At 40.6% G+C, this 13925-nt stretch overlaps 1 protein-coding gene across 1 annotated transcript in view; it reads left to right on the forward strand.

Moving 5' to 3' along the window:
* Nucleotides 1-597: 597 nt before the first annotated feature.
* The window catches only part of LOC143637252 (putative sodium/metabolite cotransporter BASS5, chloroplastic), a 77604-nt gene continuing 64276 nt past the window's right edge, over nt 598-13925 (forward strand). Inside the window, exons 1-3 of the mRNA XM_077104689.1 lie at nt 598-825; nt 2156-2438; nt 3348-3569. Coding sequence (XP_076960804.1) covers nt 598-825; nt 2156-2438; nt 3348-3569 — 733 coding nt within the window. The remainder of the gene's footprint in view (nt 826-2155; nt 2439-3347; nt 3570-13925) is intronic.

Consider the following 13925-nt stretch of genomic DNA (forward strand, 5'->3'; position numbering starts at 1 on the left):
AAGAAAGGTTTAATATTATTCGGGTAAGCTTTGTATAAGTGGAAATATACCGAGTAGACTTTGCAAAGGTTTACTTTTCCGAGTAAGGTTTGCTAAGCCTAAAATGATAAAGAATTATATGTTTTAAAATTGATTTAAAATATCAAGTGGATAATGTTACTATTTGACAGTTAATAATTCAAAAAATGACAAAAAGCATTTAAAACCCACTTTCAAAAGGTATATAAGAGGGAGTTAGGCAAAATTTTCAACATTATATTTCCCTCTCTCTTTCCAGTGCAACTGCTTACTCGCAAAGAAACCCAAACCGACCTATCGCATTCACTCTTAATCCAAACCCTAATTTGAATCAACCCTCTAATTCCGACCCGGTAAGCATTAATAATGTGTTTTCCGACCATGATTAGACTAAATTGGACTTTGATTATGTACTTGATTACTAATATTCTGTTTTTGTGTATAGGTTATTAATTTGTCGAAGATCAGGCTCTTCATAAAATCTCTCTTTTTTCTACAAATTTATAACTTGAAATTGGGTAAAGTAATAAACTTTTATGCTAATTTCACTTTGAATATGTTTGATTGTGATGTTCAGATATGGCTGAAGAGGACCAACCCAAGTATGCTTTTGAAAAGAAGCATAACACGTGTGCTCTATTGCAAGTCACACCTGACAACGAGCTGGTGGCGCCAATGATTACATGGATGGCTCGATTAAATGTCAGCTTTGCTTTCACTAAATGTCCTGTTATCTACAGAAATCATTCATTGGATTTCTGGAGATCTGCAGAACTTATTGAGGACATCAATGGAAAGAGAATCGAGGCAACTGTTGCAAGACAAGAAATACATATAACTGAGAGAATGATAAGAAGATGCTGCGGTTGAATGATGATGACCATAATCATATAAACTTCAATACAGCACACCTGATGAGAATATTTGAAGAAACGATGGGTTATCAGGGAACTGTACATGATGGGCAGTTTCAAAAGAGGATGTTTCCGATGATGTATAGATTCCTCAATCACCATGTGATACAGGGGTTTGCTCTAAGAAAGGGATCTTGGACTTTGACGAGTCATGATTTAGCAAATGCTACTGTTGGGATTATGTATGATCTACCCTTCAATTTTTCAAAAATGATATTTGATGGACTGGTAGCAAACTTGAAGAAGGCATAGAAGGACAGGTTCTTACAATATCCAAGATTCCTGTAGATAATCTTTAACAGAGAATTAAGAGATCTACCCACTATGGGAATTACACACCTACTGCAGAACCCTGACACATACAAGAGAATTAAGAATCCAGGTGTTGCCAATAGATTTAATTCTGAAGTTTCATTTGAGATCTTGCCATGGTTGTTGAACCATGACTTGAATGTGATGCCAGTGCCTGAGTTAAGCTCAGAGGAGGAAGGAGGAGATGATGTTGAGAGTGATGATGATGGTTCTGATGATGAAGATGATAATATTGATGGAGATGAAGGAGGAGCTGGAGTAGCTATGGATGTTGATGCACCTGATCAGGGGGAGAACTTGAAGATCAAGAACAACCTATTCCAACACCACCACAATAACCACCAAACATTGACCAACCCATTATACCATCACCACCACAAACTCCATCACATCAAACCACTCAATCCCCACTACAAACCCTAACCATAAGCCAACCTGAAACATCAACACATGTATTACCAACACCACAAACACCACCAACATCTAGCCCAATTCACTCAGATCCATTCATCCCAAGCCCACCTCATACACAATCATCACCATTATCTACATTTCAAACACACACCACAAATCCAGAACAGCCTGACTATGCACACTTTTCTACATCACCACCTACAACACCACCCACTGACACTGATCTGTTGACCCTGTTAAAAGAGAATGCTGAACTGAAGAGAAGGAATCAGGAGGTAACAGAAGAGAATGTGATGTTGATAGAGAAGTTGGTACAAGCAAAATTGAAAATTCAAGCCCAGGAGCAGGAGGTTGAGAAGACCTCAGCTGCCCCAAAACAGGGGGAGAATGATAGTATACCAACTATCTCTGGTGTAGATGTTGAAACTGAAAATGTAACAGCTGTAGAGACTGCAGACAGTTTGAAGTTGATTATGATTGATTATGATGATGGAGAGGAGAGTAGTGAGGAGAGGAGGATTGAAGATGAAAATTATGAAGGTGATAGATCAGAGGTTGGAGAACAGGACTATGATTACAATGATGAAATAGTAAATATGGAAAGGGATGAAGAGAATGTAGAGGAGACAGTGGAAAATATTGAAAAGATAAATGATGAAGAGATAGTGACCACCACTGATATAGTCACTGATGTGCAGAAAGAAACTCAAACTGATGAAATCATTCAAGGGATTACTGCTAATGAGGAGCCAATCATTACTGAAGATGAACAACCTGAAAGCTCCAAGAGGGTAGAGTATGACCCTGAATTAGAAGCACTTGAGAAGGAGATTGATGACTATAGAGAATCTGATGATGAGGAGGAAGTAGTGCCTAAAAGGATGGATAAAGGCAAAGAAAAAGTCACAGAAGAAGAGCCTGTTAAGGCCTATCCAGAAAAGGATGTTTTGTTTACAGAAGATGCTGAAGCTGCTGCTGCTGCTTTAAGGGAACAAGAAAATATTTTAAGAGAAACAAGGGACAGAGAGATACTGGCCTAAACCATGGATCTTATAGAGTTGGCAGAGTAGGAAGACTTAATCAACCAAGCCAAGTTAGCAAAAGAAATTATTGAAGAAGCGGCTGATCAAGAGGTGATTGAAGCCTTGATTAAGTTAAAAGAGCAAGAGGAAGCTGACAATTCCTTTGCTATGGTGGTTAGCATGTTTCAAACTGAAAGTCAACAACAAACAAAGTCAAATGAGACTGCTGAACCATAAAATCTGAATACTGATATGATGGTTGAAGAAGAAATTGGTGAGTCCATTGCCTCAATGGCTGCAAAGAAATGGGCTCAACAGATTAAAGATGACATTAAACAAAATCCTAATGAATGGGAGTATGTGGATGACCCCAAGTATGGAAATAAGTACTCAAGAAAAAATGATAGACCAGAAGCATTTATGCCAGCTGAAGGTACTAAGTCTGCAAAGAAAGGAAGATGGGATGACAAGAACAAGTATTTTGTTGAAACTCCTGATGATGATGGTGATAATGATACTAGTCCAATCAGGGCAATTCCACTGCAGACACTACAACCAGGTCAACAGATTCCCGGTGTTCCTGATGTGCCCATAAGAACTGAACCAAGTATAGAGAATCCACCCTCTGATGAACCCAAGATTGATGCTATGAATGATTTAACTGAAGAGGATGATGAATCTGAGGATTCGGATAATGATGAAAATCCTGATGATGATCAAGGAAAGAGTGCCAAGACTGCAAATGTTGAGACTCCACAAGTGGTAATGACTGATGAGCAGAGAGCAAACATTGAACAGAGCTTGTTGAATGCAAAAATGAATAATCATTTGATTAAGAAGCTAAGGGCACTTGGTGTGAACTTTGAAAGTGTGGCTCATATGAATGAAAGTGAGTTGAATCAGAGACTTGAAGAAGAGAATAAAAAGATCAAAAGAATCCTGCAACAAAAGAATAGAGATGCTCAGAAACACAGAGAATATCTTAGAAGGCATGGATATTCTGAAAAAGATTTGAGCCATTTCAATCATGATAAGCTACAAGATCTGTATAACAGTGAAAGAGAAAAAGTGATTGAAAAGTGTGTAAGAGAAAATGAGAAACTTGAAAAGCTTGAAGATTTGAAGAAAAAGTATGGAGGCATGTGTGGTTATTTGCTGGAAAAAGGCTTGAAGCCTGAAATGGTTGAGAACCTATTCAGAGGATCAGTGTTGGATCAGTACAATAAACTGAAAAGAAAGGAAAAATTGAAGAGGATCCAAACTGAGAGCTCTACTAAACAAACTGAAACATCTGTTGAGCCTCCAATAAAGAGAAGAAAGATAATGACTCTGAGGGAGAAACAGAAGATGCAGGATGAAAAGGAAATGTCCAAGGAAGTTCCTGTTGTTGAAACCCCTACTCCACAAGAAGTAAATTCTGAACCTGAAGATGAACCTTCTGTACCTTGGGAAAATGAAGAGATGATCAACATTATAAGGAACATAATGATTACTCAAAGGGGAATGGATGAAGCCTCTTTTAATACCTTGGAAAAGGAGGATTTGAAATACCTCTTCTATACCCAAAAGGCTGAATCTACAGATGGGAAGGTGAGAACCCTAGATACTATGCAGATGGGAGATTTGTACCTGCTGGGTTGTCAAGAACTCCTGGTATGGAAAAAATGTTGCTTGCTCTTAAAGATGCAGGAGCAAATATTGTTGAACTTGCCAACCTTCCAACTGAAATGGTAGAAGCAATCTACATCAAAACCTTTAATTTGGGGCCTAGAAAACCCAAGAAGTCTATTCCTTTCAGGCCACCAATTTCAAGAAGATATCCACAAGGTGGAAGAGGTGAATCAAGTAAGTCTGCACTACAAAGAACATCAAGACCACAATCAGATGTGGATCTTCCTAGAGAACTCTACTATGATTCTGTATCTGAATGCTTGAGAGTGATTATGGAAAGCAGAAAGCTAAGAGAGATAGTTGTGAGAAGTGACTTTTATGATTATACTCAAGAACAACTAGAAAGAATGGCCACCCTTGACCTGTATGATTATAGAGACAGAAACAAGATGGCAGGTAGGCAAATGAATGATCTCTCAAAGTTTTTGAAGAAAGAAGCTGACCAGGGATTCCGGTTCTTAAAAGAAAAGAGAAGTTGGAGAATGATTCAACTTCACAAATCGAAAAGGTCAGAGAAGTTGATAAAAATGGACCAAGCTGAACTGTACTACCAAATGAATGTCAGAGACAGGAATCCAGTGTCAAACCTGAATGCATGCTTAAACCTTGGAAGAAGAATGACACGCCCCAACTACACAGTACAAAGAAATGGCATCATTACTTGTTAGTGCATAAATGTCAGTAGTTCATAGTCTAGTGTCTGTAATCGAGTCTGTAATGTTATTTATTTTGTACAAGCGAAGTTGTCAACAAGTTCGCCTAGGCGAACTTGTTGAACAAGCGAAGTTATGGACAACTTCGCCTGAACATATCAGGCGAAGTTGTCGTGTATTTATATTGATAGGTTACGGCTGGTTTAGGCTAATCAATCAGTTAGTGAGTTGTTCAGTGAATCGAGTTTGTTCGGCAACGTGTGTTTTGTAACAGTGATATTTACATCACGTGAGTTCGGTTATAACATATAACGTGTTTCGTGTATTCGTGTGTTTGTGTTCTATACTCGTAACGATCTACGCAGGGATTCCGCACCTGAGTAGACCGCGATATCTCGTGCGATCCGTCCAGGGAACTTACAATTGGTATCAGAGCATTTGCTCGATTGTGAGGTTCGGGATATTCACGCGGGTATAGATTTCGTCCCGTTTCGACTATTCGCGGGACGTGTTTTCGTGTTTCTAAGTCAATCTTACCTACTACCACAGTATTCAAGCCTTTGCATCATCAAAAACCTTGTTAAATCCAGATTCCAGATCTTCAAAAACGTCCGTGTTCATCAGGCGAAGTTGCCGTCACTGTACGTAGGGTTTCGGCGAAGATATAAGGTTAAGCGAAGTTATCCACAACATCGCCTACCTTCTCAAGTTCGCCTGTATCAGCGAAGTTATCTACAACTTCGCCTCATTCCTAAGTTCGCTTACCTTAAGCGAAGTTAAGAATCAGCGAAGTTAATCAGCAGAGTTTTCAGCGAAGTTCTTCAGCGAAGTTCACTACAACTTCGCCTTCTTCAAGCGAAGTTATCCGTAACTTCGCCTACAGTACTTTATTTAAAAAAAAAAAAAAAATTACTTTTCAGGTTTCTTACTTTTCGGAAAAGATGTCGTCGATCAACATCTCTGAGTTAGTGAAGATGGAAGTTGAAGCAGGGTCGGCTACCAAGGCCCTAAGATTGCTGAAGGGAACCGATTTCGTTGCATGGAAGGATCGGTTCATACAGTACGTCAAATACCAGGATGCGAAGATGTGGGTATGTATCCAGGATGGTTATATTCCACCAATTATGGAGTATGAAGGTCGTGACCAAATCAAGAAGTATAGTAAAATGGAAGAAGAGGAGAAGAAGATGTATGAGGCTGAGAGCAAGGCTCATGCTGCTATTACCATGGCTCTTCCACAGGAGATCCTTCATACTTTTAGGAAGTACACTTCAGCAAGGGAGCTTTGGGAAGCCCTTGAGAGCAGATTTGAAGGAAATGTAGGAATCCGGGCTTCAAAAATAAAACTGCTCAAGACTCAGTTCTCAGTCTTCAAGTATTTGAAGAATGAATCATTAGATGATATCATCACTCGATTTTATCATCTGATGACTGAATTGAGCAACTATTCCATTTCCTACCGAGAAGAAGAAATAGTTGAGAAGCTTCTGGATGCTCTCCCACCAAAATGGGAGATGTACACTGTGCTGATGAGGGAAGACAAGGACTTTCCCACTTATGATCTCGAAACGACAGTCAACAAGCTCAGGACCTTTGAGCTTAACATGGTAAGAAAGGAGACATCTATGGATCAGGTTCAAGATCCAAGTATGTATGGAGCTAAAGTCAACACTAGCTCAGGCTCAAAGACTGAATCGGCTGCTTACTACTCGAAGGGAGAGTCGGGCCCCAACTCATCACATGAGGGGCATGTGTCAGTTAACACAAATGGGGATGTTTGCTATGTAGTAGCTGGATCTAGTGGTTCTCAACCCCAGGCAAGCAAGAGTAGTTGCTCTTCAAGTGCTCCCAGCAACAACTACTCCAAGATGCCTATGAGTGTCAAGTCTGCTGAAGAGCAGTTTGGCCTCTATGCTTCTTTCATTGCTTCCTATGAAAACTATATTCAAGGGAAGATTGTTGATCCAGCTATGTTGGATGAAGATTACGATCAGATTGATGCTGACGATATGGAAGAAATGGATCTACAATGGCAGATGGCCATGATTGTAAGGAGGGTGAAGAGGTTTATGAATAAGACCGGTAGAAAGTTTGTCGGAGGAAGACCAGGATTCGACAAGTCAAAAGTGAGATGCTACAATTGTCAACAAAACGGTCACTTTGCAAAAGAATGCAGGAATGAGCGTGTGGAACGAAGTCAGGGTAGGTCTCCACAGCAAAGTGAGGGTAGAAAAGATTACAGTGCTATGATGTCTAGAGCAGATGGTGAATATAACTGGAACCTGCTTTCTAAAGAATCATTTGAGCAGGCAAATTTGGCAAAGGTTGAAACTGAAGAAAGTGAGAGGGCTACCAAAGAAGAAAAAGCTCTTATGGCAGATGACAATGACCAACTCTCCGAGGTATGCTCTAAACCTATATGTTCAAAATGTGAGAACTTGTCTGAGCAACTAGCAACCATAACTGATCAGTATGTTAGGTTGGATGCTGAATTTAAAACCTTAAAAGAAGATCATCACTTTATTAAATCAAGAGAAAATAACTATAAAATTAAAATAAAAGCTTGTGAAAAAGATGTTAAAAGTTTAAAAACTAAACTTGCTGAAAAAATTGAAGTGATTGATTTAAGTTATGAGGTTTTGGAAGAAAAGACCAAACTAATTGCTGAGAGAGAAAAACAGATTGCTGATCACCAGGTGAAAGTGGTGGAACTGAATCGAAAACTGGAGCAGTTCAGAAATTCTTCTGCTATTATTGATCACCTTGTTAGTGATCAAGGTTCCTCTGCTAAGAGAGGGGGAATCGGTTATCATGAGGTTCCACCACCGTACAATCACAATTACACTTTTAACCCTAGTGTTCAGAAACCTGTTGACTTTGAGGTTGCTCAGACAGTGCCAATTAAAGTAACTGTTAAAGAACCAAATGTTAGTAGAGGCGAAACAAGTTCGCCTGTTTCAAGTGTTGAAATTTCTGTTCAAAGTCCAGTCTCATCAGATTCGGATAAGTCATCCGAGTCTGGTAAGGCAAAAGAGGAGGTTGTGTTACCCAAGAGTGGAGAAAAAGATAAAACGAATAAAAAGAGTACTCCACTAAACCCGTACGTCCCACCATATGTGAGACGAACTGGCGGTAATATAGCCTCTACATCTAAAACACCGGTTGATAAAAAAGTTGAGCATAGGTGTTGTTTTAGATGTAATCAATTAGGACATCTTGTTGCAAATTGCCCTCTGAAGCAGCGATTCAGAGGTGTAAGGCCTACTAAAGCTGAGAATAAACCTAATGATAATTATCATACTGCTAAATATGAAAACTGTTCAAAATTCAAAAATGTGAATAATTCAGGTTTTCATAGAAACAAATCTCAGTTTTACACTTCTAATAACCAAACTACAAGCTATAATACTTTCAATTCTCAAAGGTTTGGAAGGCCTTACAATCAATCTTCAATAAGATATCATAATGGGACTTACAGGAGTTATCGAGATACTAACTTTGGAAAGCCAAAGTTTGGGATGTATAGATCCAAGACCAATTGGTCTTGGGTCCCTAAATTCTAATCTTTTGCTTTATTGTGCAGGAACAGTTGAACAGGGCTGCCAACAATCTTTGGGTTGTAGATACGGCTGTTCCCGGCACATGACGGGTAACAAATATTTGTTACACGATTTGAAACCTGTTCAAGGAGGGAGAGTAAGTTTTGCCGGAGAAAATGGAGGCAATATTACTAGAAAGGGAACGGTGTCGAACGGAAAGATGACGTTGGAGAATGTCAACTTTGTAGAAGAATTGAAATACAATCTGCTAAGTGTGTCGCAGATTTGTGATAAGGAGTACACCGTTCATTTTACAAAGAACGAGGCGATTGTGTTGAAACCAGGTTTTCAGATACGTGAGGAGTGGATTTTGATGAAGGCTCCACGTGAAAGAAATACGTACACTATTGTTGGTACATGTGTGTCAGTAGTTCATAGTCTAGCATTTGTAATCGAGCCTGTAATGTAATTATGTTTTGTTTATGATTGTTTTGTAATACGCGAAGTTGTCAACAAGTTCGCTATGGCGAACTTGTTGAATCAGCGAAGTTATGGACAACTTCGCCAATGGCGAAGTTGTCGTGTATAAAACTGTTTCGCTGAAACAGTTTGAGTGTTGGTCGTTTTAGGGTTTGTTTCAGTGTGTTTCATATTGTTACGTGTTATTCTCTGTAATAGTGACCGTGAGTCACGTGTTCGGTTATCAATATAACGTGGTTGATTTATTGCTCGTGTGATTCTATCTCTACACTCGTAACTACCTGCGCAGGGATTCCGCACCTGCGTTGTTAGCGATATCCCGTGTACGATCCGTCCAGGAACCTACAATTGGTATCAGAGCCAGGTTATCAAAAAAAAAAAAAAAAAAAATATATATATATATATATATATATATATATATATATATACGTGTATATTTTTAAATACTTATGAGACATAGTAACAATCAAGACTTCTCACGTCTGGAGTTAGAAGAAAACGGGAGGCAGACATCGTGTATCTACAAGATAATCAGACATTATGGGTCGAAGTCAACTCGGGGTGACTTGGGTATAGCCAAATACGCTTTGAGAATAGATAGAAGACATCATTATCTCTGAGATGTTGCCAACTTAAATTTTTGAGCTTAACTGAACCTTAATCCGTATCACAGAAACGATGAAAACCATTTACGTTATTTACATGCTTACAACCTGTGTCTCTATGTCATAATACAGCTAAACACGGATCTAAGTGACAGTCACATTGTTAGTATGATTCCTGTTAGGATCTTTTCTAAAACGCAGTGGTCCCTGACTAGACTGAAATTTGATCCCTTATTTCATTAAAATTTTTCTAAGTTTTTTTGTTTTTTGTAGTTATATTATTGTATTGTTGGTTACTGGGTCTTGATCATATTTGTTTAACTCTTTTTGGTAACTTATAAGGTTAAATTCAAGATTATTCAAACTTAAAGGGCTGATTTTGAAAATTACGGGCGAAGTTGTTGAATTCGGCGAAGTTGTGCTTAACTTCGCCTTGGCGAAGTTAATGCTTAACTTCGCCTGAACCAACTCTGCCCTATATAAGGGATTTTAAACAGTAACAGTATCACTTATTTTCGAAATTCCGGCGAACTTGTTACAATAACCATTATATCCGGATCTTGTTATTCACTTTCGATTTCGATCTTGTGTTCCTTGTTTCTACTATACTAGTGGTATGTGTTGTCAATATCATCCTATCTTTCTCTTTATAGTTTTACCCGGTTTGAGACCTCGGGTCGTCGAACCTTAGAAACCAAGTTTTTCGACCTCACGTTACGTGTTCATGGACGACCTTTTCGTCCTAACACCATTGAAATATGTTGGACTTCATTGTTATATCCTTAAATCGGTCCGAAACGTCGGATAAAACTTGTTTGAATCTGAACAGTCGCCGTTTCAGATTCAGGCGAAGTTAAGGTTAACGCGAAGTTATTCTCAACTTCGCCAGTGGCTTAAGTTCGCCTTCAGCGAAGTTATCCACAACTTCGCTTAAAGCTTAATTTCGCCTATGGCGAAGTTATCCATAACTTCGCCTTGAACACAACTTCGCCTATTTCAAATTTTTTATAAGATTTCAGACGAACTTACAGATGAAGCGAAGTTGTTTCCAACTTCGCCTCACCTTTAAATTCGCCTGTACAATACAACTTCGCACATGGTACACAGCGAACTTGTGAGATGGTTATATGGTCTCTAACTTGATTTGTTTTATGCAGATATGGCTGCTGTTGGAGGTGCTGGTGGTGATGATGGTGATGAGCAACGACAATTCTTTCCAGCCCATAACCAATACATCACTTTGGATCCAGACGCACGAGGCGTTGAAGACTATAGGGAGATTATCACATTTCTCCAACGATCACGAGTTTTTCACGCGATCACTAATACACTACCCATATCTCTGCCCAACATTCAAGATTTCTGGCAGACGGTGTATTATGATTGCAGACCTGAGCCTCCAGTGATGCGAGCAACTGTCAATGGTCAAGACATACAGTTTTCCTCGGAAGATATACGGTTGGCTCTGCAGTTCGGTGATGAAACGAGAGACGACCCAACGGAGTTCGTAGCTCCTTTCCGTGACGGAGCTTACTTGAGGATGGGTTATTCGGGTCCGCTGGGGGACTCGCAGAGGAGGAAAGGCTTTCTGCTGGATCAATGGCGCTTTCTGATGCATGTGTTAATAGTATGCATGTCCGGCAGAAAGGCAGGAACCGACGGGATGGGTGCGACGATGCAATCGGCCATGATTGCGCTGACTTACAACCGCAGATATTCTTTTAGTCAGCTAATCTTTTACGAGATTGATCGTCAGAGACGGGCGACGGCGCGCGAGCGTTTTACTATGTATCCTCGATTTCTACAAATGATTATTAATCATGTCGCTCCGTCTATACCGCAAAGACGCCCTATCAGATACGTTGAGTGCGTAACAAAACGTATCTTTGCTCAGTGCAGGACGTCGAGCACTCGTAGCAACCCTGAGCGGCGTCCCAGGCATACTCCACTTTTCGGGTATCTCATCAACCCGGAGTATGTTCCTGCAGGAGGGGACGAGTTCAGGGATCTGCAACCACATCAGGCGGCAGCACCTCATGCTGTATCAGCTGCGCCTGTTGTATCTTCTGCTGCTGTGCCAGCTACTATATCTCAGGCTGTGTCCACTGCTGAACAAGTTGATCTAGATGCTGCTTTTAGTGGACATGGTTTGTTTGATATGGATGTCTCGGGTCCTCAGTTTATGGATGTTACCAGAGCAGCTACTTCGGTAGCTGACTCTGATCTAGACGAGACGTTTGCTGAGGCAAGAAGACTTATGGTGTCTCGGGAACGGACTACGGGAAAGAGGCCGAGAACTGTGGAGGAGGATGAGGATGAAGTGGATGAAGAGGAGGCAGTGCAGATTGTGCTAAGACGTTCAAGAAGAGAACAGAGAGGTATAGGTTCGGGAGCTGGAGAATCTTCAAGGCTAGTACGTTTTGCTCCACCTGCCTTATCTGGTATGTCTCTTATTCCTACTACAGCACAGGTTACAGCGATCGAGACGTCGGCACCAACAGTTGTGTCTCTACCACCACAACCGCTTAATCCACCGGTGGTAGTTGCACGGTTTGTGGAGTCGACCATCACTTCTACTGCAGGGTTACCAAGGGTACCACCTGCGGTCACTTCAGCTACTGATGTTCCACCAACTCCATTGCCTACTTCATATACCGAGAGGATTCTTTCGCTAGAGCGGATTGTTACTGAACAGTCAAAGACTATTGACCGCCTAGTGGAATCCAATCGACTACAAGCTGCCCTCCTGGTTGAACATGGAAGAATAATAGATGCCTTCAAGGATTACTTGGCATCTCAGGGGGAGACGACGTGTAGGGGCGATGAGTTGAGAACGAAAAGACGAGAAGATCATGACGATGATCCTAATGCACCTTCCGGTGCAGGTGATGAGCTGCCAAGAACCTCTCAGGCTCTTGGGGCTTCCACAACTGAGGGGGAGTCTACAAATGCAGCTGGTGATGATGTTGTAGTTGTGGATGACGACGCTGATGTTGAAGACGTTATCGATGCTTTGAAGGAGTTGGATGAGGAGGAGGACGATGAGTTGATGGATGATGACGACGTGTTGCCTATGGATGAGATTGAGAAGATTGGAGAACAGATTAATGTGGAAGATGTATTAGAAGAAGGTGAAATTGTGGATGATTCAGTGGAACATGAGATTCCAGCTGTTGAGAGATCAGAATTGGGGGATGAGAGCGTGATAGAAGAGACTGTATGGGAGGAGCAGCCGAACTGGAAAGAAGGCTGTGCTCAGTGGTTTGTTAAAACCAAGAAGCCTGCAGTGCCAACGATGTTCAGAAAGACTTATAATATAAAGGGCTATGCAGAGTCAAAGAAGGGAATCATATGCTGGTTGTACGACAAAGAGCTGAAACTATTTGTAATCAAACGGTACGACGGCATTCAGTACTTTAAGAGATTGTTGAGATCTTTGAATTCCTTACCAGAATGTGAGGTGAAAGATCTAGCGAGATTGGGGCTGATCAATAGAAGCAATGATGATATGGCAAGAATCATTGAGAAGATCGTATGGAAAGAAGCCATTAAAGACAAAAAGTTTGAACTGCTAAAGCCTCAAAAAGGAAAGTTGATAGAAGACAAAGATCGTGGAATGAGGGCTGACGGCAAACCATGGATGGTTATGAAGTATAAACCAGTCCGTCATTTGAAAGAAGTACCGATGAAAGTTATGCCTAAGAACGTCCTAAAAGATTTAAAATGGTGGTACGTAGATTGCGAGACAGCTGAGGCGGTAATGGAAGATGAGGATGAACAAGAAGTACTTCGGGTGTACGACCCGATGCATCTTGTTAATCTGTCGCAGGCTGATTTGAAAGTGCTCAACGAGAAGAAGATCTTCTACATTCCTGCTTGGAAGGATCAAGCTAGGAAATATCAAGGGGTAGTGTCAGTATGTGTGAGAGAAGGGGCGCACGCGTAGAGGTGAAGATTACAAGACTCAAGATTTGAAGATCAAGATATGAAGCTACTGCCAAGGGGGAGTCTGTTGGTACATGTGTGTCAGTAGTTCATAGTCTAGCATTTGTAATCGAGTCTGTAATGTAATTATGTTTTGTTTATGATTGTTTTGTAATACGCGAAGTTGTCAACAAGTTCGCTATGGCGAACTTGTTGAATCAGCGAAGTTATGGACAACTTCGCCAATGGCGAAGTTGTCGTGTATAAAACTGTTTCGCTGAAACAGTTTGAGTGTTGGTCGTTTTAGGGTTTGTTTCAGTGTGTTTCATATTGTTACGTGTTATTCTCTGTAATAGTGACCGTGAGTCACGTG

This window comes from Bidens hawaiensis, unplaced genomic scaffold (assembly GCF_021521415.1).
Source record: "Bidens hawaiensis isolate Kalapana, Puna unplaced genomic scaffold, B.hawaiensis_p1.1 tig00000636_1, whole genome shotgun sequence".
Classification (NCBI taxonomy): domain Eukaryota; kingdom Viridiplantae; phylum Streptophyta; class Magnoliopsida; order Asterales; family Asteraceae; genus Bidens; species Bidens hawaiensis.